Source organism: Lepidochelys kempii, chromosome 9 (assembly GCF_965140285.1).
Source record: "Lepidochelys kempii isolate rLepKem1 chromosome 9, rLepKem1.hap1, whole genome shotgun sequence".
Classification (NCBI taxonomy): domain Eukaryota; kingdom Metazoa; phylum Chordata; order Testudines; family Cheloniidae; genus Lepidochelys; species Lepidochelys kempii.
This window is the reverse complement of record NC_136388.1, coordinates 9,243,437-9,268,480: the sequence shown is the minus strand read 5'-3', so window position 1 is coordinate 9,268,480 and position 25,044 is coordinate 9,243,437. Positions and strand designations below refer to the sequence as shown.

Here is a 25,044-nt window from a genome sequence, read left to right as displayed (position 1 = left end):
AGCAATTTGCTTTTCCTAAGAAATATCTGCCTGAAGCATTTTAATTTCCACATTACTGCTCTCCCAGTGCAGCTCCCTTGGCCAGGCTGCATAAGAGAATTTGCAAACGTTTCAGGGCATGGCCTTTTTAGGCTTTCATTCAGCAAAGGACTTAAACATGCGCTTAAATCCATTCCTAAGGAGCATGGCACTTAAGCACATGTTTAACTTTAAGCCTGTGGTTAAATTCCATTGGCTTTAAGGGTATGGCTACACTGCAATAAACACCCATGGCTGACCTGTGTCAGCTGACTTGAGCTTGCGGGGATCAGACTGCGGGGCTATAAAATTGCAGTGTAGACATTTGGGCTCAGGCTGGCGCCTGGGCTCCGGGACCCAGCCAGAACCTGGACAGTTGTGCTGCAATTTTATAGCCATGCAGCCCAAGCTTCGTGAGCCCAAGTCAGCTGACATGGACCAGCCGCAGGTGTTTTATTGCAGTGTAGACATACCTTAAGCTAAGCAGGTGCTTAAATACTTTGCTGAATCAGAATCTTAGTAATTAATTACCAAGATAAGAAGCTGTTTTGATAAACTACGTGAATACCACTTACGCCTCCAACAATGGGTTTGCACTCTGGACTTAAATCCTGAAAATTATTCTTGGTGCAGTTAGTCTCCTTGACTTCATATTCAATTGCATAATTCCATCCAGCCACCACCTTGAACAAATATTTAGGAGATAATTCAATATGTATTTGAAAGAAAAACTATTAAATAAAATCACCAAATCAATAGCAAGGTGATGATGCTGATAATACTTTGCACATCTGTAATACCTTCCATTCAAGGGTTTCAAATTGCTCTGCAGTCATTAAGCCACAGAACAGCCCAGTGCAGCAGGAAATTATTATTCTCATTTTACAGAAGGGTAAACTGAGTCATAGGGGCTAGCTATGAAATTTGTAACCAGATCCAGGTTCAGATTCCAATCCCGTCCCCCGCCCACTTCACAGTGCAGGGTTTCTCACATCTTCCTTTGAAGTATCTGATACTGGCTACGGGACTAGAGGATACTGGTCTGATCTAGTATGGCAGTTCCTATGATCCTAGGTATAGCACATGGCATAACAATATCTGAATAATGCAACTTTGAGTTGTAGGTGTCATTTATTATAAGGGGTGCTGCAATTATTATTTACTAGGAATTGTCTGCCTTGGGCATTTTCTTCTTTTATCTTGTTCAGGATTTTAGTCACTTTTTTGTTTGTTAAATGGCAACTTTCAATAATATCTGCTGTAAGGGTGCAGTTTACCTAATCCACCTGAATCCCAAGTACTCTGATGTTATGTAAGTGAAGTTCTGGAAAGTGGGAAGGCAAAATCTATCCTCCAGCCTGGACCCAGGATGCAAGGATGCAGCTCACTGTTTGTGGCTACTGCTCCCACCTCATGGAACAGCAGAGTAGCCTTATCCGCTCTGCATCACAGCAGACATAATCCCATTCACTTCAATGGATTTTGGATCAGGCCCCATATGCAGAAATGATAGGGATGCTAAATTAACATAAAAATACATAATATTCCTTCCCCAGTCCATCCCAATTAAATCCTTTAATTTATTCTAGTCTGACATGATGCCTGTTTAGAATGCGTAGGTGGTGTAGCAATCCCCTCTCCAGCTGCTCCAGTGCAGCCCCCCTTGGAGTAAGGAATGTGTAGACCCTGTTTCTTGCAGCTAAGGTGACCAATGCCATTAAATAAAGGGTGGAAAATGGTTTCTTAATTCAATTGATTTGGTTCATGATATTTTGAGCAAGTTAAACAGTTGCTCAAACTGACTAGTGCAACACAAAAAGATAAATGCATACAAATATGCAAAGGAAAAGTATACCTAGATTGCGTTAAGTTATATAATACTTAAAATCAAATCAGAAACATATCTTAGAGCTGGGTCATACTGATGCCTAAGCTGAGTCCCTGGCACAGATATGTAACCCTTTCATGGAACACAAATTGACATGGAACTTTGGGGACTCGACCGTGCATTCCTTGTACACTCAAAATTCTCACTGAAGACCAAAATGCAAAATCCACTTCTCTCTCACAGGCAGAGTGTGGACTTTTTATTTTTCTGAATCACTTTCTTTCTTTAGCCTTGTCTAAACCACAAAATATACCAATTGCTGACAATATATGTGGGTGATGTGTACAGCTGTACCAGTGCTGAACACTGTTTAGTTGAAATTGGAGACAAGGACAAACTATGTTCAGTAGCAGTTCAGAAGCCATGGGTAAAACCACTGAAAATCAGGCATTGAGCCTTTTGTGCCTCAGTGTCCCCATCTATAGAAGTTAAAAGTGTTATTTTAATATTACATATTTTACTATCGTAAAATGGAGCTAACTACAGGTAGATAGATATAAAGAACCAAAGTACCTTCTTTTATAAAATAAAGAAAAAAAATCTGATATACAAACCTGCCTGGTGGCTTTTATTATTTCACCAACTTCAAAAAGGGAGGATTGTTCACTCTGATTATTAAAGATCCGAATAGCATATCTCAAAATGGGTAACAATTGTAGGCTGTCCCCCGGTATGGGATGATAGCATCCAAGACACTGGACATGGGAAAGAATCACCTTTCCTTCAACTGAAAAAAACCAACCAACCAAAAATTCAGCTTTTTGCTTAGTAAAACAGCCTAAATTGTTTAGTTCCCAATTTTTTTGTGAACAAGAGAGAGAGTTTAAGGAAGAATCCTCATTCCTTTTGATTGGCAAAGAGCTTGAGCAGCAAAATACAGATCCAGATTTTAGCCCTCCAGTAAGGATATTCAGAGTGTTCAGAACCAGGCTTTTTGGCTCAGTTCAATATAGTTGTATGGGGCACCTTTGAAATCTGGATCCAGATCTGAGTTCAGATGCCAAACCCTTCACCCACCCAAATTCAGCAGTCTTTGGATCTAAAGTTTTGTTTCAGGCTCTTCTCTACTTCTAATGTGAAAATACAGCATGCAGCTTTGAAACTGTGCAAGAGAGGAAGTCATCCATCAGCCCCAGCCAGCAGCTGCAGTAAAGGGAGATTCCCCAGGAGATTGTGGTTTTTACCAGAGTGTTCTTAGTCAGTGTGCAGCACCTTGTACTCCACACCACACTGCAATGGAAAACTTGACATTAAAATTTTAGCTGGCACCTTTTGAGGTGGGCCATCATGACTTGGATCTCCCCTACAGATGCAGGTCCAGCTACTCTTCAGATGCATTGTCTGAATTGCCCCTGCATGGGCTGCTAAACACTGACCAGGTGGAATCAACTTTCAGGCACCACCAAGCTGGGCTGGATTTGAATAGGCGATCTGGAAGGAGGAGGCTCCAGATTCTGTTCCCTGCCACTGATCTTGTTAACCCCCTTGCCTGCCTTGTAAGCATGGGTTGGATTTTCATAAATTAATTTCATAGTTCAGTGCATAAATTAATTTCATAATTCAGTGACCTTGAGAATCAGCATGAGACAATATCAGATCTCTGTGGAATTTAAGTAAAATCTGTGGGCCAGATCCTCTCCTGGTGGGAACTGTGCCAATTTACACCAGCCAAGGAACTGGCCCAATATCTCTATAAGGACAAGTTCCATTAGTGAAGGCTGAGCAATATATTACTCACTCATTAGAGACTGAGCTGTGAAATCCTTCACCAGACTGACCCGATTGTTTACCTCTTCCTGTAGGGATCATTGGACAACATTTTACTCTCACCAGTGTAAATCTGCAGTAACTCCACTGTAAGTAATTTATCTACTCCGAGTTTACATCAGTGTAGATGACCTTATTTTCAGTGTGTGCAGTCACAAATCAGAATGCAGCAAAACATCCAGCACATCCTGTTCTAAAGTGATTGTGGCCTTACCCACAATTTTAGCTCTTTTCACAAGCAGTGAAGAACGTCTACACTTTTTGCAAAACTGCAGCTGTGCCTCTGATATATTCAATTCAAATGTAGATTTTCAGCTTTCAAAACAACAAAATCAAATGCATCCCTTCGTTGAGTTAACCACGGAACGCACATCCCACTTATTAACCTTCCTGGCAACTAGATGGCACCATTGCCCCACAAATGCATCTGAAACAAAATATGATTTAGTTGGTAGTAAAACATGGACACTGAAGAAAGGAGATCAGTTGTGATGCTTTCAGTCATTGTAACTTGTTTCTAATACAGGAGTTTACTCATGGATGTAATGACCACGCACGGGAGGCTGTGCTGATTATAAGCAGACCATGTGCCACCAACTATTGTTAAGATTGCCTAAATATGTCCATTCCCAAGGGCCTTTTTCAGATTATTGTAATCCTGTCAGACTTTTACTTTTGGGGATGAATTTTTCCTCATTTTTTACTCAGAAGAGTCATTGGAGGGCCCGGGGTGGGGAAGGGGGGAGAGTAAATTTGAACAAAAACAGTTCAGCCATTTTTGAGTGTGAAGAAAGTGAAAAAGATACATTTTTGCTATATAGCAAAGCTTTTTGCTACCTTTATTTTAACCTCTGTTGTGCCTCAGGGAGTGGGGATAGAGACTTATAATTTGGGAGATATCCAGTCCACAGGTCACAGATGTACCTTGGTCCAGTGAAAATCAGTTTTGATTTGGCTGAAAAGTAAAGGATTAAAAAACATTCTTCATGCAGACTCTGGTCCTGAGTGGCAGGTATAAGAGGCCAGGGAGACTAAGCCTCACCAGATAGGATGTGGTGCACCTCCCTTTGGAGACGTGCTGCTGGCATGCCGACTTTGGAGTGCTGCTCCCGAAAGGGTGCCCCAGCTGTGGCCCTGTCCACGCTGTGCCCCAAGACCCCTCTCCCACATCCCGCTCTTCCCCTGTGGCCCCGACCACACTGTTCCTCTTCCTGTCCCTGCTCCACCTCTTTTCTGAGGTACCCACCACTTGTGCTTCTCCTTTGCTTCCCCCGCAGCCCACCCACCTGCCTCTTGTGCCTCTTCATCCCCTCCCCACGGCCCCACCGCCTGCTGCTCACACCTCTTCACCCCCAGAGGCAGAGAGGTGTGGGCAGGGGGACCCTCAGGGAGGAATGGAGCAGAGAGGTGAGAACAGCAGGTGTGGGGGGGGGTTTGGGGGAGGGGGCCAAGCATGAATGGGGCCTGGGGCGGAGTGGGGGCGGGCATCAGGGTGGAGCAGGGGGCGGGACCACGCTCCGGGTACCGATGGGCCCCCCCATTTCTAGGGAGCTTCTGGCGCTCGGGCTCAGCCTCCCCAGATGCGGGAGTCATATGCCACCCATGACTCTGGTTTTCATTACATGATAAAAGGTATTTTTAATAGCAGTTTTCCAGTGTTCCATTGGCACAGCACATGCTTGCATAAGAAAGTGGAGTGGAATTTCATTTTTAATGTGTATTAGCTTATGGAAAATAATTTGTGAGGTTATGAATGGAATGATGCAGACTCCTACCTTTAAAATTACCTGAGAAACGAGATAGGTGAGGTAATATCTTTTCTTGGAATAACTTCTGTTGGTGGAGAGCAGAGAATATGCTCCAAAGAGAAAATTCAGGATATACACCTTAATGCACTTAAGTGAGGTATAAAAGACTAGGGATGCTAATCCTCCCCAGACAGGATGTGGCGTGCCGTCCTTTGGAGGCATACTGCTGGCCTGCTGTCTTTGGAGCACACTTTGCCTCACTTTCACTAAACAAGGACACTCCGCCAGAGAAGTAGATTGCATCATGGAATGGGTCACCCAAATACTTAGGAGGACAGAAAAAAAACCGCCCACTAATTGCACATCTCCAGTTGTTACCTACCACCAGACACTAAAATCCATATGGATTATCATCAAACAATTACAACCCATACTTGATGGGGACTATATCCTAAAGAAATCTTTCCTGAGCCACTTCTTCTGGCCTTCAAACAACCCCCAGCCTCACCAAACTCATCATTAGAAGCAAGCTCCCCACAGACCAGGATACATCAACTCAAGGTAGCACCAGATCCTTCTAGAACAACAGATGGAAAACCTACAGACATATCTCCACGGTTATTCTGGTCAGTACCCTCACAACACACCTTTCAAGATCCACGGGTCCTACATTTGCCTATCACAACATGTGGTGTATCTCATCCAGTGCAACAAATGCCCCAACAACAGCTATGTGGATGAAACCAGACAATCACTATGCTCTTGAATGAACTCACACAGAAAAATGATAAAAGACAAAAACACCTTATCACCCATAGGCAAACATTTTTCACAGAGCAATCACTCCACAGCTGACCTATCAGTCCTCATCCTCAAAGGAAACATGCACAACACCTTCAAAAGGTGAGCCTGAGCATTTAAATTCATAACTGTGTTGGACACTAAAAAGCCTGGACTTAACAGAGACACTGGTTTTATGACTAGGGCCCTACCTAATTCACAGTCCATTTTGGTCAATTTCACGGTGATAGGATTTTAAAAAATTGTGAATTTCATGTTTTCAGATATTTAAATTTGAAATTTGACGGTGTGTAATTGTAAGGATACTGATCAAAAAAGGAGTTGTGTGTGTGTGTGGCGGGGGGGAGGGGGGTTGCGATACTGCTATCCTTACTTCTGAGCTGCTGCTGGTGGCAGAGTTGCCTTCAGAGCTGGACAGCTGGAGAGTGACAGCTGCTGGCGAGGAGCCCAGCTCTGAAGGCAGATCCACCGCCAGCAGGAGCGCCCAAGTAAAGATGGCATGGTATGGTACTGCCAAACCTACTCCTGCACTGCTACCTTCTGAGCAGGGCCCTCGGTCAGCAGCTCTCCAGCTGCCCAGCTCTGAAGGCAGTGCAGAAGTAAGGGTGGCAATACCATGACCCCCCTAAAATAACCTTGCCACTCCCCTGCAATTCCCTTTTGGGTCAGGACCCCCAATTTGAGAAACGCTGGTCTCTCCAGATAAATCTGTATAGTATAGGCTAAAAGCACATAAAAGACCAGATTTCACGGAGGGAGATCAGATTTCACAGTCCGTGACATGTTTTTCATGGATGTGAATTTGGTAAGGCCCTACTTATGACCTATTACAACAATTTGTAATGCACCCTGTGGCTATTAACTTTCCATTGCCCTGTGACTGCAGAGGTGTTAATTGTTTGCTTCATTTTTAAGTGGTCTCCTAACAAATGTGTGAAACCCTTACGCTTAAAAAATCTGTCCCACCATGTGTTTAGTTTGGTCACTCTGGTTACCTTCTCTAGACCTGAGGAAGAGCTCTGTGACGCTCAAAAGCTTGTCCTGTCCACCAAGAGAAGTTGGTCCAATAAAAGATATTACATCACCCACCTTGTTTGTCTCATATCCTGGGACCAACACAGCTACAACAACACTGAAAACAACAATTTAAAATGAGCTGGAAGTCTCAACAAAGTTCTTTTGCAAGTTGTAGTTGTTCTTTTTATTCAATACAACTATATAATGCCACTCTGAACAGTTACATACCTGGGATAATTTTGCATTCCTGTGTAACGTTACTGATTTGCTCAGTCTTGTCAACATAAACTTGAGCTGTACATTCACCTGATTCCTACAAACACAGATGACATCATTTGTCTTTAAGCCACCTGATACAGAAATCCAGTTAGCACCATATTTATTGCTGTGAAATACTCCTGTGGTAGTTTATTGCAATAATAAAACACAACTGGGAAGTCTAACCAACATTTAGTGGACAAAAGGAATACAAACTGATAGCATTTACACTTGTGCAATCCCATTGACAGCAACAAGGGTTGTACAGTTGTGAATAAAGGCATAACTTGACCTGCAGGACCTTAATTGCTGTGATAGCATCCAAGAAGGGATTGCCCAGCTTGACTGTCAGACACCAGGTTTGGTTTGTATGGCTTTCAGTTAGGAATAAATGAGAGGAGAACCAGGCTGCATCATTTTACTTGTAAACTGAGCACATTCCCTCTGCAACTCTACTGAGACGCAGTAAATATGGAACCCTGCAATACCATTTTCAGAGTCACTTATGGCAGAAGTGCACTCTATCCCCAAGAGTCTGGTATCTTGCTGGTTACATTGCTACTTCCATAGATGGAATTTTTAAAAAGAAGGCAGCCACTTACAGCTTCTGCAGATGCTCTGTAATCACAATCTTGCCAGAGTTTATCTCCCCCAACAGCACAAGAGCTCTCTCTTATTCGGTACATCACAAAGAACTGTTTGCCAGAGCCCGCCTGGAGAAAACAAAATGCAAGTCATCATTTGCATAGTGATAAAAGACAGCAAGTCATTGGAGGGGTTGAGGGTTTCCAAGGGCTTTCATACTGTACTGTGTATAGCACGGAGTGATAAAGCGTGCTTTAAATTAGCTAATGTCTCTGTTGAGCAGATCTCCAAAATCTTTCTGACTCAGTAATCAACATATCTAATTAAGTCATTTGTTCTAGTTAGCCATTTGCCTAGGTTGTTCCACATACTGTCTCTAGGATGAAAAAATAGTGCAAGAAAACAGTCATGTTTTCAACTCCTTTGTATCCTAGTATTTCAAGGGCATTTCAAGCCTAGTATTTCGAGCTCTCTGATTCAGCAAATATGAGCGGCTGCTTAGGTGGTCTGCAGCTCTACCATATTGGATTGTGCTTGTGTCAGCCTTTATTAATTATAGTTGGGGCTGGTCGGTAGAAGGATGGGATCCTTCTGAAGAAATCCTTGAGATACTGCTAATGTGGTGTTGGTAATTCAGTAGGAGGCATTTCCTCCTACCCTCCAAATTCAACAGTGAATCAATGCCCTCAGGTGGCATCAGAAGGCACTGCAATTCTTGAAGATGTTTCTTTTGGATGACCATTTGTAGTCATTAGGAATCCTGTGGCATTTAATAATAAAAGACGAGTTATTATATTAACTTCTGTTCTTGGCCAGATTTGAACATGGGGAACTACATTCAGCAGAATTAAACTCTCCCTGCAGTTTCAATTGGATATAGCAAGAAAATTATTGTCTTCATTATTCCACAGTTAACTGTTAAAGACTAGTTGATTTTAGTGGAATTATGATGGATTTACACTGGTGTAATAGAGAGCAGAATTTGGCCCAGTGTTCTTTCTCACTTCCTGTTGTGCACAAAATAGCAGCTCCAGCACAGTGGTGCATGAAATAATTTCCACAGGCTGTAAAGCAGGATGAAAAAAACCATAATGGGCTGAATCTTCAGCTTGAGTCATTGACTTTAATGGAGCTATGCCAATTTATACCAGCTAAGGATCTAGCCCATAATGGGCCGAATTCTGCTCTCTGTTACATTGGTGTAAATCTGGAATAACTTTACTTCAGCGAGTAATGGATGTAAATGAGAGAAAGGGCTGGCTCCTTATGTTACGTTGTTTGCTATTTTATTTCACTATTATTGCCACCAGCTATGTCTTTAATTAGGGGAAGCTCAATCTTCCACTAGCCAGCCTTTACGTTCAATTATCTTATCAACAATTAATGTACATGAACGTGTAATAATAAGCCATTTAATTGATGAGTGCAGCACTGCAGGACTGGTGATAAGTGAAATCTAGACTATATTTAGAAGAAGAATTAAGAACAGATCAAATCTTGTGGGCTTTGGCAATCCTCCCTCTTGCTCTTCTCTCCCCCCAACATAGATGGATCAGAAATTCAAAGCAACACGTCATTTTCACTTCAGATCTTCTGTAAAATTAAATCAGTGTGTCTAGCTAAGGAAAGGCAAAGAGTGACTGCAATAAACATGTATATATTAAAATTAAAATGTCCAGCATAGGCTGTTATGAATATTAACAATGTGCATTACCAGAAGACTAGAAAGGAATGGGGTGTCATTAAGGCTTTGATTCTGCAAGGATTTATGCATGTGCTTAACATTAAACATGTGAGTAGTCTAATTGAAGATGTTTGGACTAATGTGCTTAACATTAACAAATGCAGTGTTTGCATAATCGGGACTTTAGCACTTGATACTGTGTACTGGGAGTCTCTTCAAGTCCTTCCCCCCACCGTTCTCTAGCATGAACTGGCTCATAGCAAGTCTAGAAAACACAGGCAGTATTTTTGACTCTGTTTCCAGAAAAGACAATGTCATCTAGTGGTTAGCGTAAGGGGGTCTAGATGTCAGGAGATGTGGGTTCCAGTCCCACCTGTAACACTGGCTTACTGTATGACCTTAAGCAAGACACTTCACCTCTCCGAGCTGCAATAGAAAAATGTTAATGTTGTTCCCAAGTAAAGTAGTGCTTATCATTATGCTTATAGCAACATCATCATTGTGTGGCTCTTAGGAGTAAATACTCTTTTGTTAGACTTGTCACCATATATGATCAAGAGACTGGTTGATGTTTTAGGTAGATATGTGACTCAGGACTGGAGACCATCAAATAATATTCACAAATAAATCAAAATATTTCTATAATTTATCAAATCAATTATTTGCAAATATATTTTCCACATTGCAACCAGCTCTTTTCAAGACAAGACCACATCAAGTTTCTTTTAATAATAAGTATGCTTCTGCCGTCAGCCTCAAATATTTCCCCATAACGGGTAAACGTTAGTATGCCCACTTAGTGACTTGGTAAGGTGACAACATTGGGTCAGTGGTATAGTTGTAGAAAGAAATCAGTTTTCCTGACTTAGTCCTGCAACCTACTGACCCCTTAGTACTGCAAGTGAAGGCACTTGAGAGACCCTGCCATATAGTGCAAACACACGGCCAGATTCTGATGCCATTTCTCATGTTGAGTATCCCCCTTGACTTCAATGGAGCTACTTTACTCATAGATCCTTTATACTTTCTTCGACCTAATTACAAGAGTTTAAAGTTTTTTTCATAGGACCAGATTTTGAACCCTTTACTCACCTTGGTGAGCATTTCCTGGCAGGAGTAATCCCTCTGGCAGGAACGGCTTACTACTGTGAGTAAGGGCTCAGTATTATTAGGGAACAAGAGAACTATACAGAATCAGATTCTGCTACCCCTTTTCATGACAATTAGAAGTGGGTTTTTTACCCACGAAAGCTTATGCCCAAATAAATCGGTTAGTCTTTAAGGTGCCACCGGACTCCTTGTTGTTTTTGTGGATACAGATTAACGCAGCTACTCCCTGATACTTAGTACCTTACTCTGCAACTAGTTCCTTTGATTTCATTGGGACATCATGCAGACCAAGGTGTGATTCCACATGAGGGAGATGGGCAGAATCTGGCCATAAGTAAATAAATAAAAAATCCAAAGATGCTTTTTGCAAAGTTTACTTACTATTCTCTTGGCTTCCATCACCATGTACAGAGCAAACTGGTTGCCATCTGTTTTGTCTCCATTATATTTTCTCAGTGCTATGTCCACAGCTTCAAAGACATCAGGGTCATCACAGTCTGCATCCTGGGTTGGTAGAGGGCTGGCTCTGCTAGAGAAAAAACTGCAGCAGAGAACTAGCACAGTGGAAAGTTTCATAACTGGACAAAGCAGCCCCCTCTGAAATTGGGGGACTCTTCCAAATACAAATGCAAAAGGAACCCCCTGGTAGGGATTTAATAACCTCTTGTTTTTTTTCAGAAGCAGTTGGCAAGTAAACAGAGTATGTGGGCAATGGGGGTTGGTGGACTCTCATCATATCCTGTTTGTCTAGCAAACAACCCTTTGGGTTTATCCAAACAAACGTTGTGCAGTCACTTTAATGACACCAAGGTTGTCCACCTGCCATCAGGATAACAGGATAAGCCTCTGCACATTAGAGTCACAGGGTTAGATCCCCAGTATCAGCAGCACAGGGCCCTGAGCACAGGAGAAATCTCAGAACATTTGGTAGCCAGAGCTCTCGCTCCTGGTTACTTTTTGACATAAAAACTCCCACTCTGAATGAATTATTATATAAGGCTTATAAAAACACCCAAAAAGGTCATGGCATGTCCCAGAGACAACAAGTGCTGGTTCTGGACAGTGGCACTGTGATCTTCAGGGATCTGTTTACTAATAAGGTGCAAGAGTTCTAGGAAGTCAGCCCACGTTTCAAAAATGACTCTGCACAAATGTTCATAACTGACTAATAACACTTAACATTTAAATTGTGCTTTACAATCATTGACACTTGTCTTGCAGTTGGAACTGCTAGTGCCGACCCTTGCAACCCTGTGGATCCTGTGTCTGGGCCTTAAACAAATCAGTGCTCACAACTCCCTGGAGCCCTAGATAAGCCTTATTAAGCATATGCTGAAAATGAGGCACAGAGAAGTGAAGTGACTTACTCAACCTAATGTTCTTTTAACTCAGTTTTTTTGTTGTAATTTCCGAGGTTTAAATAAAAGCAAATTGAAAAAAGAGAAAGTCCATCATGTGGCATCATAATTACATCCGCTTGGGTCATCCTCAGGACTGGAACCTTTAGTTCTATTGCACAGACCTGTCCCCCTTGAACTAACAGTAACTGATAGCAATAGTACACCGTCATCTTCTCTGTAGACCAGCATGAGACGGGTTAAGACAAACATGGTGCCAGTGGGTTCATAGATATCTGGTGACTGCAGAGGAGTGATGAGACACAAGAATCTTGAATTACATTCCAGGCACTAAAAGGGACTATTCTCTAGAGGGCACAGACTCTTCTGCCTGTCCCCGCACAAGTGTGACCCCTTCTGTGCTCTTCCCCCATCTCAGTCATGTCTCTCCCCAACCCCTGGCTCCTTGTCCCAGTTTCATTCTCCTTGCCTATCTGGTCCCAATTGTCATTCGTTAGTCCCAGTCTCCTTGCTCAGATCTCTCCCTCCGGGCTCACTATCCAAGCCCCAATCTCTCCCCAACTTCCATTCTGTTCCCTTCCTCACATCTCTTAAACCCCTACCCTGATCGGCCTCTTCCTGCCTCCACTCCACCTCTTCCCCCAAGGCCCACCCCTGCCCGCCTCTTCCTGCCCCCACTCCACCCTGTCCCACCTCTTTCTGCCCCATTCTACCCTGTCCCCGAGCACATCCCATCCCTGCTCCTCCCCCTCCCTCCCAGTGCCTCCTGCATGCTGCAGAACAGCTGATCCGTGGCAGGTGAGAGGCGCTGGGAGGAAGAGGGAGGAGTTCATCAGAGGGCCGCCAGTGGGTGGGAGGTGCTGGGGCGGGAGGGAGGGAAGCTTGGCTGCCAGTGGGTGCTAAGCACCCACTAATTTTTCCCACGGAGTCGGCGCCTATGAAAGACAGAGAGAGACTGGATGATGAAGTGCAGAGCTTTATGGGCATGAATTTGCAATAGGTGCATTCGTCATACGCGGTATACCATACATATGTATATAGAAGCATGTATTCTAATCTTCACTATGAAAAATTGTAGTTTAATATTCATTGTTAGGATATTTTCTTTCTCCATGTTACATCTTTGGGGCTATGTATAAATTGGTATAGCACCGCTGAAATCAATGGAACAAGACGAGTTTACACTGATTGAGGGCTTGGAATGATGAGCATTTCAATTAAAAGAAAAACGTTCACTGTGTAGATTTAGGTGGAAATAAAGGCAAAAGGTCTGGCAGATCATACATGGGTTTTCCTGGGCATGCTGTAGATTCTGAAGGGACTTGTGGAAAAGGCTGAATTGCTGGCTTCTCACTTCAACATTTGCAAAATGGATCATGGGGAGCTGGCGGATGGTCAGGGAAGTTTGCAGCAGGAGCTGGGAGCACATCATGCTGATTTAAAACTGGAATGTGATGGATGGATCCAACCTGTCTTTTATGGAAAGGATGAGGTGTTTGGGATGAAATGTGCTCTTGTAAGGAACTGCCCTCATCTCCTCTTTCCTGGGAAGAATTGCTAGACCCCTGACGGTGTAGATGCATATGTCTATGGCTGTGTTTGCAACCATAAGGAGGGGGAGGATAATGAGGAGGCCCATGCTGGTGTTCCTCTGGAGAGAAATTGTGATGATGCTGAGATCCTTCAGGGTGGACGACCCTATTTTCAGGAGGTGGTGGGCATCTATGGTAATGTCTCTTAGGATGTCCATGGTCAAAGCCGTGATGATGATGTGGTCTGCTAAGGGGTGGGGGAGGATAATGAGGACCTGATGGAGGAAGATGAGGAGGCCCATGCTGGTGTTCCTCTGAAGAGAAATTGTGATGATGCTCAGATCCTTCAGGGTGGATGACCCTATTTTCAGGAGGTGGTGGGCATCTATGGTAATGTCTCTTAGGATGTCCATGGTCAAAGCCGTGATGATGATGTGGTCTGCTAAGGGGTGGGGGAGGATAATGAGGACCTGATGGAGGAAGATGAGGAGGCCCATGCTGGTGTTCCTCTGAAGAGAAATTGTGATGATGCTCAGATCCTTCAGGGTGGATGACCCTATTTTCAGGAGGTGGTGGGCATCTATGGTAATGTCTCTTAGGATGTCCATGGTCAAAGCCGTGATGATGATGTGGTCTGCTAAGGGGTGGGGGAGGATAATGAGGACCTGATGGAGGAAGATGAGGAGGCCCATGCTGGTGTTCCTCTGAAGAGAAATTGTGATGATGCTCAGATCCTTCAGGGTGGATGACCCTATTTTCAGGAGGTGGTGGGCATCTATGGTAATGTCTCTTAGGATGTCCATGGTCAAAGCCGTGATGATGATGTGGTCTGCTAGGGGGTGGGGGAGGATAATGAGGACCTGATGGAGGAAGATGAGGAGGCCCATGCTGGTGTTCCTCTGGAGAGAAATTGTGATGATGCTCAGATCCTTCAGGGTGGACGACCCTATTTTCAGGAGGTGGTGGGCATCTATGGTAATGTCTCTTAGGATGTCCATGGCCAAAGGCTGTGGTGGTGATGATGATGATGTCTGTGTGATGGCCCTACAGGGGGATGTCCTTGCCTAGAGAAGTGGTGGTGGTGATGGTGGAAAGGAGGTCCGTCACACTTTCCGTGACCAAACCAGTGTAAATAGTCATCAAAGATGTTCATGTCACAAACACACACACACACAAAGAGAGAGAAAGCAATAAGAGGAGTTATTTACAAGGCTTTCACTAACACCTATAAGTTTCAAACATAGGACCATAATAGAGGTGCAGAAGTGGAAATACCATAAGATGCCAAGTGACCAATCTGTATTACCTGGAGGCAACTAGAAATAACAAACAACAAAGCAATGAAATTAAACAATCAATTAGCCAAAATTTTCATAAACAGCTTTTTGCAAAATAATTACAAAAACAAAATTAGCCAAGTTGTACTTGTGCATGGCGGAAGGGCCATGCCTCCATATGTATTTATGCAGCACCTAGCACAAGGGACCCAGATCCTGATTGACACCTCTGAGTGCGATCAGAAAATAAGTAGCAATAATGAGAAGAAAAAGGAAAAAAGGCAAAATTTATTCATTCATTTCTTCGTTACAACTAGTTTGCTCTGCTCTGTTCCTGAAGATTTTATCTGTGGTACATCTCAATAATAGGCTACCAAATCACTCCACATGCTAGGCCTGGGTCTCATTTACAATAAGACCCTTTACACCACTCTGGCAGGTAATGGTGTCTTACAGTGGATGTCAATGTAATTAGCAGTGTAAAGGTGCCTTGACGTTAATGGGAATCAGGCCCATTATTTCTATTTCTTTATCTTATTAGGTCTTCTACAGGCTGCTGTATCTCTTATGCTTATTTGGACTGAAAATCTTTCCCCTTATTACATATTTATTAAACAGTATGTGACAAATTCATGTTTGGGGTAACTCCAGTGAACTCAATAAGGACAAATGCAAAGTACTCCACTGAGGAAGGAACAATCAGTTCCTCACATACAAAATGGGAACTGACTGCCTAGGAAGGAGTACTACGGAAAGAGATCTGGGGGTCATAGTGGACCACAAGCTAAATATGAGTCAACAGTGTAACACTCTTGCAAAAAAAGTAAATATACTTCTGGGATGTATTAGCAGGAGTATTGTAAGCAAGACACAAGAAGTAATTCTTCTGCTCTACTCCACAATGAGTAGGCCTCAACTGGAGTATTGCATCCAGTTCTAGGTGCCACATTTCAGGAGAGATGTGGACAAATTGGAGAAAGTCCAGAGAAGAACAACAGAAATGATTAAAGGTCTAGAAAACATGACCTGTGAGGGAAGATTGAAAAAAACTGGTTTTGTTTAGTCTAGAGAAGAGAAGACTGAGAGAGGACATGATAACAGTTTTCAAGTACGTAAAAGGTTACAAGAAGGGAGAAAAATTGTTGTCCTTAACCTCTGAGGGTAGGACAAGAAGCAATGGGGGGTTTAAATTGTAGCAAGTACTGTTTAGGTTGGACGTTAGGAAAAACTTCCTAACTCTCAGGGTGGTTAAGCCCTGGAATAAATTGCCTAGGGAGGTTGTGGAATCTCCATCACTGGCGATCTTTAAGAGCAGGTTAGATAAACATGTCAGGGATGGTCTAGATAATACTTAGTCCTGCCATGAGTTCAGGGAACTGGACTAGATGACCTCTCAAGATCCCTTTCAGTCCTATGATTCTATGATTCGGGTCTTTTAGCACTCAGGAAACTAGCTAATCCCTAAATGGTTGTCACCAGGAGGAGACTAATTTCCAGGTTGTGCATGTGTATATTCTAGCAATTGGTATAGCATGGAGTAAGGGAGTCTGTTGGGAGGCAGAGTCAGATTGGAACCCTTGCATGCAGTGAGTCATCATTGTCACTGCTGCTTGCTTTCTGGGAATCACACATTCCTGCCCCTTCACCATACTCTGCTTACCCCCATACTAGGTCTAACATCTGCACTCACATCAGGAAACAGCAGGAGATAGGCAAAGCGCAGCATCTGCTGAGATCAGGCTTCTGGCATGGAGTCTGTGGCTGCTTCATGAAGGTAGCTCACTCAGCCAGAGGATAAATGCATGTAAGCTATAGGTTATCTGCCCATTTACTGGGGGTAACTTTCTGGCATTCACATGGGTGTTTGTGGGAAGTGTCTCATTATGAAGGTGAAGGAAACAGAAGTGATGGGTGGGTTCATTTTGTGGGGTAGAGAAGGGGGAAGACTATATTTTCTTCCTCGATAGCTCAGCGCAGCCTGCCTTGCATGAATATTCTTGTCCTAAGGGTTAATTATGATTTAATGTTTACTTTTTACATTTAGAATATAGACTTGTACTCCTGTCACCTACTTACAATGTACTATTGAGCTTTGCATTATATCAAAGATCAGGGTTGCACTGCACACCCCTTTCATGTCAGGTTACAGTATGTGATTTTGGTTTTCTGTTCATTATAACAAATTGTATATTGCAGTTGTCAGAAAAGATGTGATGGCATAGGTGGCCATGGGTGGGTCATTCCAGTTTAGATGGATCCCTCAGGTGTCATAGAGCCAGGGAAGGGGGCAGGACTGAGAGAAAGGGAGCATAGCCGGGCTTCCTTGTACGCTGGTGACCCTTGGCTGCCATGTAAATTCCTTGGAGCTGTTGGCACCAAGCATAATTTAGAGCAGCCCTCAGTCTGCTTAATTTATTCCAGGGGAGCGGCCTGGTACACAGGTGCCGTAGGGAAGAACACAGAAGTGATGTACAACCACCCTTGCACTCTTCTCCCAAGTGCACTTGTCGACTGCAGCAGTCAGTCTGGGCCTATTCAGTATGCTTCTTTCCATGAAGCCTAAGGAGCGTGCATTTGCAAGTTGCCAGGGACATTTCTGTAACGTTAAGATAATTGACTACATACCCAGGGACGGTAGATTTCACAGGATATCTCAAGTGAATCAGGATTTTTTGTGTCACTTGCAAATTGAAATCATGGAGGATAGATCCCATCAATGGCTATTAGCCAGGATGGGCAGGAATGGTGTCCCTAGCCTCTGTTGGCCAGAAGCTGGAAATGAGCGACAGGGGATGGATCACTTGATGATTACCTGTTCTGTTCATACCCTCTGGGGCACCTGGCACTGGCCACTGTCGGAAGACAGGATACTGGGCTAGATGGACCTTTGGTCTGAGCCAGTATGACTGTTCTTATGTTCTTATGACATACATGAAAAGAGCTTGTGATCTCACCCCACTTCTTAGCTGATAGTTCCTAACATCACAGGTGGTAGCAAAGTGCTTGGGACAACTTGCAGTTTTGCATACCTTTAATAATATTTGGGCAAAATTGGATGGACATTATTTTAGCCATCCATTTGCAAATTTCCATAGAAAATTAGATGGATGGCATCTTACGCCTGAACAAATTTAGAAGGAAAAAAGGTGGCTATTAATTATTAGAATTGCTATAGTATATTTGTCTATGAAATACTGTGTTCATGGACACTATGTGAAACCTTAAAATAGATAGGTAGCTGGATAGATCTGACAAAGATAATTCTGGATTTGTCTATAAGGAGATATGAAAAATCAAAAACACAGGACCTAATCCTTGCCCATGACTGTAAAATACATTCTTGGGCTTATTTTAAACAGAAACATTTTTCAGACATTAATAATAAAAATCCTTTTAAAAACAGTAATAAACCACTAGCTATTCATCATGTTAATATGACATTAATATGTAATTAAGAATGCAATTTTGGGGATTTAATAGCAAATCATATGATTGAATTTTACAGCATAGGCCAAAATTTTCAAAAGTAACCTCTGATTTTGGGTACCCAACTAGAAACATCTTGGAACTGATTTTCAGAGGTGCTGAGCCCTCACAAATCCAAGTGGTTTAGGAGAGGTAGGAATACAGGTTAAGGTGATGGGGTACCACTGTACATCATGTAAGTGGTAAACTTCAAAGAAATACGAAGTGATAGTATGGACAAAACAGAATCTGTCTGGGTCAAAATCACTTTGGGAAAGGATTGTAAAAAGTGGTTCCGCTGGAATAGTATTAGGGGTCTGCCATAGACCCCCCCAGGGTCAGACTTGGATATGGATAGTGATCTCTTTAATATTATTAGAGAAATAAATGCTTTTGAGAATTGTGTAAGAATGGGAGACTTTAGCTTCCCAGCTATAGTCTGGAGAATAAATGCTAATAATAGTGGCAGGACCCACTTATTTCTGGATGTGATGGGTGACAGTTTTCTTCATCAAGTTATCACTGAAGCAACAAAAGGTGAATGTGAAGTTTAATCGTAGTGTTAATAATAAAATACCATTTATTTAAATATTTTTGGATGTTTTCTACATTTTCAAATATATTGATTTCAGTTACAACACAGAATACAAAGTGTACAGTGCTCACTTTATATTTTTATTACAAATATTTGCACTGTAAAAAACAAAAGAAATAGTATTTTTCAATTCACCTAATACAAGTACTGTAGTGCAATCTCTTTATTGTGAAAGTTGAACTTACAAATGTAGAATTATGTAAAAAAACCCATGCATTCAAAAATAAAACAATATAAAACTTTAGAGCCTACAAGTTCAATCAGTCCTACTTCTTGTTCAGCCAATCGCTCAGACAAACAAGTTTGTTTACATTTGCAGAAGATAATGCTGCCCGCTTCTTGTTTACAATGTCACCTGAAAGTGAGAACAGGCGTTTGCATGGCACTGTTGTAGCTACGTAAGATATTTACTTGCCAGATGCACTAAAGATTCATATGTCCCTTCATGCTTCAACCACCATTCCAGAGGACATGCTTCCATGCTGATGGCAGGTTCTGCTTGATAACAATCCAAAGCAGTGCGCACCGACGCATGTGCATTTTCATCATCTGAGTCAAATGCCACCAGCAAAGGTTGCTTTTCTTTTTTGGTGGTTTGGGTTCTGTAGTTTCCGCATCAGAGTGTTGCTCTTTTGAGACTCCTGAAAGCATGCTCCACACCTCATCCCCCTCAGATTTTGGAAGGCACTTCAGATTCTTAAATCTTGGATTGAGTGTTGTAGCTGTCTAGAAATTTCAGAGTCGAACCTTCTTTGCATTTTGTCAAAGTTGCAGTGAAAGTGTTCTTAAAACGAACAACATGTGCTGGGTCATCATCTGAGACTGCTATAACATGAAATATATGGCAGAATGTGGGTAAAACAGAGCAGGAGACATACAATTCTCCCACAAGGAGTTCAGTCACAAATTTAATTAGTGCATTGTTTTTTTTAACAAGCATCATCAGCATGGAAGCATGTACTCTGGAATGATCGCTGAAGCACGAAGAGGCATATGAATCTTTAGCGCATCTGGCCCGTAAATATTTTGTGATGCCAGCTACAACAGTGTCATGCAAATGCCTGTTCTCACTTTCAGGTGACATTGTAATTAAGAAGAGGGCAGCATTATCTCCCATAAATGTAAACAAACTTGTTTCTCACAACCATTGGCTAAACAAGAAGTAGGACTGAGTGGACTCGTAGGCTCTAAAGTTTTACATTGTTTTATTTTTGAGTGTAGTTATGTGACAAAAAAAAATCTACATTTGTAGGTTGCACTTTCAGGACAAAGAGATTGCGCTACATTACTTGTATGAGATGAATTGAAAAATACTATTTCTTTTGTTTATCATTTTTACAGTGCAAATATTTGTAATAAAAATAATATAAAGTGATCACTGTACACTTCATATTCTGTGTTGTAATTGAAATCAATATATTTGAAAATGTGGAAAAACAACCAAAAATATTTAAATTTCAGTTGGTATTCTATTGTTTAACAGTGCGATTAATCGCGATTAATTTTTTTAATTGTGATGAATTGGTTTGAGTTAATTGCATGAATTAATTGTGATTAATTGACAGCCTTAGTAATTAACCATTGGAATATCTTGCCAAGGAATGTGGTGGATTCTCCATCTCATAAAGACTTTAAATCGAGATTGGATGTCTTTTTAAAATATATGATCTTGCTCAACCAGAAGTTATGGTCTTGATGCAGGAATTGATAGATGAAATTCTCTGGCTTGTGTTATGCATGAGGTCAGACTAGATTATCTTCATGGTCCCATCTGGCTTTAATACTATGAATCTGTGGAAAACCAGGCACCCAGATACAGAGTTCACTTTTTAAAACATTGGCCACACTGTGCAAAATGATAGGAGTTTTTTTAATCTAAAAAGTGCTTTACTATACTTTACTGTATTTTACAAGTACTTGTATTAATACATGTGACAGAGACATTTTAAATCTTTAGAATGATTTACCTGGCGAAGGAACACAATGCAATGATCCAAATGACCAGAAAGCTTCAACCACTATAGGGAGAAAAAAAATGTTATATCAGTTAGTAATTTGGATGAAAGTTTGATGGATCTTCTCTTAGGAGACATGAAAAAGAGACAGCTGCCTCAGTGGCATTATTCATGGCTTCTTGTGCACTCCACATGACCATTCTGCAGGCAGGCATTTGTACATGGGTGGTAGCTCTCTGTGTGTTATTCCCCTCAAACCCACAGGATTTTTACCCCAAAATTAATACTCATGGAATCATTTACTTTGGCTTGCTCATACTTGGTGCTTTGGATCCCTTCAAGGGGGATTATATGGCGAGTGGTGACAGGAGGGCTCATGGTGCTCAGACTGTTGGAGCCACATTGCTATTGAGACAACAAGGAGACACAGGCCCTGGAGACAGCTTCAGGGCATAGGGCCTCACCACAGACAGCCCTGATGTAGCTTCGTATTTGTGGAGTTGCAGAGTTTAGAATCTTGGATCCAAACTTCCACCATGTTTGATTCTGGGGTTTTGGTTTGGGGCCATCTCTCATGAAGAAACTTACAATTAAAAACATCTAAACAAAATCAGACTCAATGTGAAATGTAGTGGAATGCTCCGTTGCTTTGGCCATTTTAAAATTAGACTGATTAAAACACTTGTAACATACGATACAATAGGATGGGCCAGGTTTTTTAACACGCCTTTTCCAGCTCTGATTTCTATGGTTTTTCAGCTTTCTCAAATAGGTTAAAGAAAGATGGATATATCAACTGTCAACATGACATTTAGTAAAGGGATTACTGGAACAAAGCTGCAGGCTAACCAAGAACATAAATAAATAGCCCTCCCTGTCACCCTTCTGCATTTCTGCAAAACCCCACCCTCCAGAGACAGGTATGCAAGGTAGAGTTCAATCCAGTCAGTAACCCCATCCTATTTGAGCTGCTGCAGGAACACATTCTTCTGTGGGCTGTGGCTGATGTTGTAATGAGAGGAACGTGAGTGTTTCCTGTCTGTTTATCCAAAAGAGCATATACAGTCAAAACACCTTACCACATAAGGCAAAGGACTGGAAGGGCCTTCCTGGGTTATCAAGTTTAGTCTTCTATTGCAGGTAACTCCATCATATTATCCTGTTCATAAACATATCAAGCTGCATCTTAAAACTAGTTAGGTTGTTTGCCCCAGAAGTCCTATTGAACAACTGTTCCAGAATTTCACTCCTCTGAAGGTTGGAAACCTTCTAATTTCCAGCCTTAATTTATTCATGGCTCATTTACAGCCCTTTATTTCTTATGCCAACATTGTCCTTTAGCTTAAATAGCTCTTCACCATCCCTGGTGTTTACACTTCTGATGTTTTTACAGCTCTAAGCAGGGTCTGAATGAGCTTTCCCCTGACATCTCGCGATGAACTGTGATCCTGAAAACTTTTCTCGGTATTTGTGTAGACACACCTACTCTAATGGTGTTCAGCAGACAGAGCTGCTTTGCCAAAGGGATCAATTTTGGCTGGTTTTTGGGTTACGATTCACTTTATATTGAATGCAGGGGTAATGAGATGTTATTTGTATTGTATGAGTAATGAGCAGCAGAACTGTACTTAGCATGCTCTGATTGAGAGACAAGTATCAGAAGGGTAGCTGTGTTAGTCTGGATCTGTAAAAGCAGCAAAGAATCCTATGGCACCTTCTAGACTAACAGAGTCATCCTAACCTGAACCTCATTTGCTAACCAGGCTAAATCCCAGTGAAAATGGGAGGGGATGGGGAAAGGTGTTCTTAGCTGATCGTGTTACTGCTGCCTCAAGAGGCCTTGACACCATTTATCCTCCTGTCTAGTGTTTAAAGACAGAAGTGACTGGACTCAATTGAGAGTCCTTGTTTCTGTTCAGATCTGAATCAGGCCTTAGGCATTCAACTGATGAAATGTTTCCTGAAATAGGCTACATCCTAAAAATAGCAAAAGTGAAATGATATAAGGAAGAATAGGGAGGAGGGAAGAAAAACCTTTTTGCAAACTACTGTCCCCATCACAGGCTGCTGTTCCACTGCCATCGTCCTTTGGTTCAGCAAAGCTGGCGAGCTCTTCCCAGGAGCTCACAGAGTTCTGTTTGAGGACATGCACTGAATCCTCACATCGTCAGAGCCTAATCTTGCAGTCCCTACTCAGGAGAGTGACCTTTACACACTTTAATAGAACAAACTGATCAACTTGTAAATTGGATAAATCATGTTGATCAACTTGAAAACCAATGAGAAAAAAATGCTGCCAATGCCTGATGATTCAGGGAAAAGGGAAATAGCAAAACAACTTAGCCTTGGTCTACACTAGGAGTTGAGGTCGAATTTAGCAGCATTAAATCGATTTAACCCTGCACCCGTCCACATGACGAAATCCTTTTTTTCGACTTAAAGGGCTCTTAAAATCGATTTCCTTACTCCACCCCCGATACGGGGATTAGCGCTGAAATCGGTCTTGCCGGGTCGAATTTGGGGTACTGTGGACACAATTAGACGGTATTGGCCTCCAGGAGCTATCCCAGAGTGCTCCATTGTGACTGCTCTGGACAGCACTCTCAACTCAGATGCACTGGCCAGGTAGACAGGAAAAGGCCTGTGAACTTTTGAATTTCAATTTCCTGTTTGGCCAGCATGGCAAGCTGCAGGTGACCATGCAGAGCTCATCAGCAGAGGTGACCATGCAGAGCTCATCAGCAGAGGTGGCCATGATGGAGTCCCAGAATCGCAAAAGAGCTCCAGCATGGACCGAACGGGAGGTATGGGATCTGATTGCTGTATGGGGAAAGGAATCCGTGCTATCAGAACTCCGTTCCAGTTTTCGAAATGCCAAAACATTTGTCAAAATCTCCCAGGGCATGAAGGACAGAGGCCATAACAGGGACCCGAAGCAGTACCGTGTGAAATTTAAGGAGCTGAGGCAAGCCAACCAGAAAACCAGAGAGGCGAATGGCCGCTCCGGGTCAGAGTCCAAACATGCTGCTTCTATGATGAGCTGCATGCCATTTTAGGGGGTTCAGCCACCACTACCCCAGCCGTGCAGTTTGACTCCTTCAATGGAGATGGAGGCAACACGGAAACAGGTTTTGGGGATGAGGAAGATGATGATGATGAGGTTGTAGATAGCTCACAGCAAGCAAGTGGAGAAACCGGTTTTCCTGACAGCCAGGAACTGTTCCTCACCCTGGACCTGGAGCCAGTACCCCCCGAACCCACCCAAGGCTGCCTCCCAGACCTGCCAGGCAGAGAAGGGACCTCTGGTGAGTGTACCTTTTAAAATGCTATACATGGTTTAAAAGCAAGTGTGTTTAATGATTAATTTGCCCTGGCATTTGCAGCTCTCCTGGATGTACTCCCAAAGCCTTTGCAAAAGGTTTCTGGGGAGGGCAGCCTTATTCCATCCACCATGGTAGGACACTTTACCACTCCAGGCCAGTAGCACGTACTCGGGAATCATTATAGAACAAAGCATTGCAGTGTATGTTTGCTGGCGTTCAAATAACATCTGTTTTTTATCTCTCTGTGTTATCCTCAGGAGAGTGATATCATTCATGGTCACCTGGTTGAAATAGGGTGCTTTTCTTAAGGGGACATTCAGAGATGCCTATTCATGCTGGGCTGTTTGTCTGTAGCTGAACAGAAATGTTCCTCGCTGTTAGCCACAGGAAGGGGGGAGGGATGAGGGGCTAGCCATGGGGTTAGGGGGAGGCAAAATGCGACCTTAGATCGAAAGCACATGTGCTATGTATGTAATGTTAACAGCAAGGTTTACCGTGAAAGAGTGTAGCCACTGTTCTAGAAAATGTGTCTTTTTAAATACCACTGTCCCTTTTTTTTTCTCCACCAGCTGCATGTTTTTCAAGGATCATAGGATCTTCTCCTTCCCAGAGGCTAGCGAAGATTAGAAGGTGAAAAAAACGCACTTGCGATGAAATGTTCTC

General features: G+C 42.5%; 2 protein-coding genes across 2 annotated transcripts in view; one reads left to right on the top strand and one right to left on the bottom strand.

Moving 5' to 3' along the window:
• The window catches only part of KNG1 (kininogen 1), a 29,985-nt gene extending 15,221 nt beyond the window's left edge, over positions 1 to 14,764 (bottom strand). The window contains exons 1-6 of the mRNA XM_078854309.1: positions 13,704 to 14,764; positions 11,258 to 11,402; positions 8,100 to 8,216; positions 7,468 to 7,552; positions 2,461 to 2,633; positions 594 to 701 (exon numbers count right to left, since the gene is read on the bottom strand). Of these exons, the coding sequence (XP_078710435.1) occupies positions 594 to 701; positions 2,461 to 2,633; positions 7,468 to 7,552; positions 8,100 to 8,216; positions 11,258 to 11,402; positions 13,704 to 14,764 (1,689 nt within the window). The remainder of the gene's footprint in view (positions 1 to 593; positions 702 to 2,460; positions 2,634 to 7,467; positions 7,553 to 8,099; positions 8,217 to 11,257; positions 11,403 to 13,703) is intronic.
• LOC144930874 (uncharacterized) overlaps positions 1 to 25,044 on the top strand; it is a 126,304-nt gene that overhangs the window by 37,042 nt on the left and 64,218 nt on the right. The window lies entirely within an intron of this gene.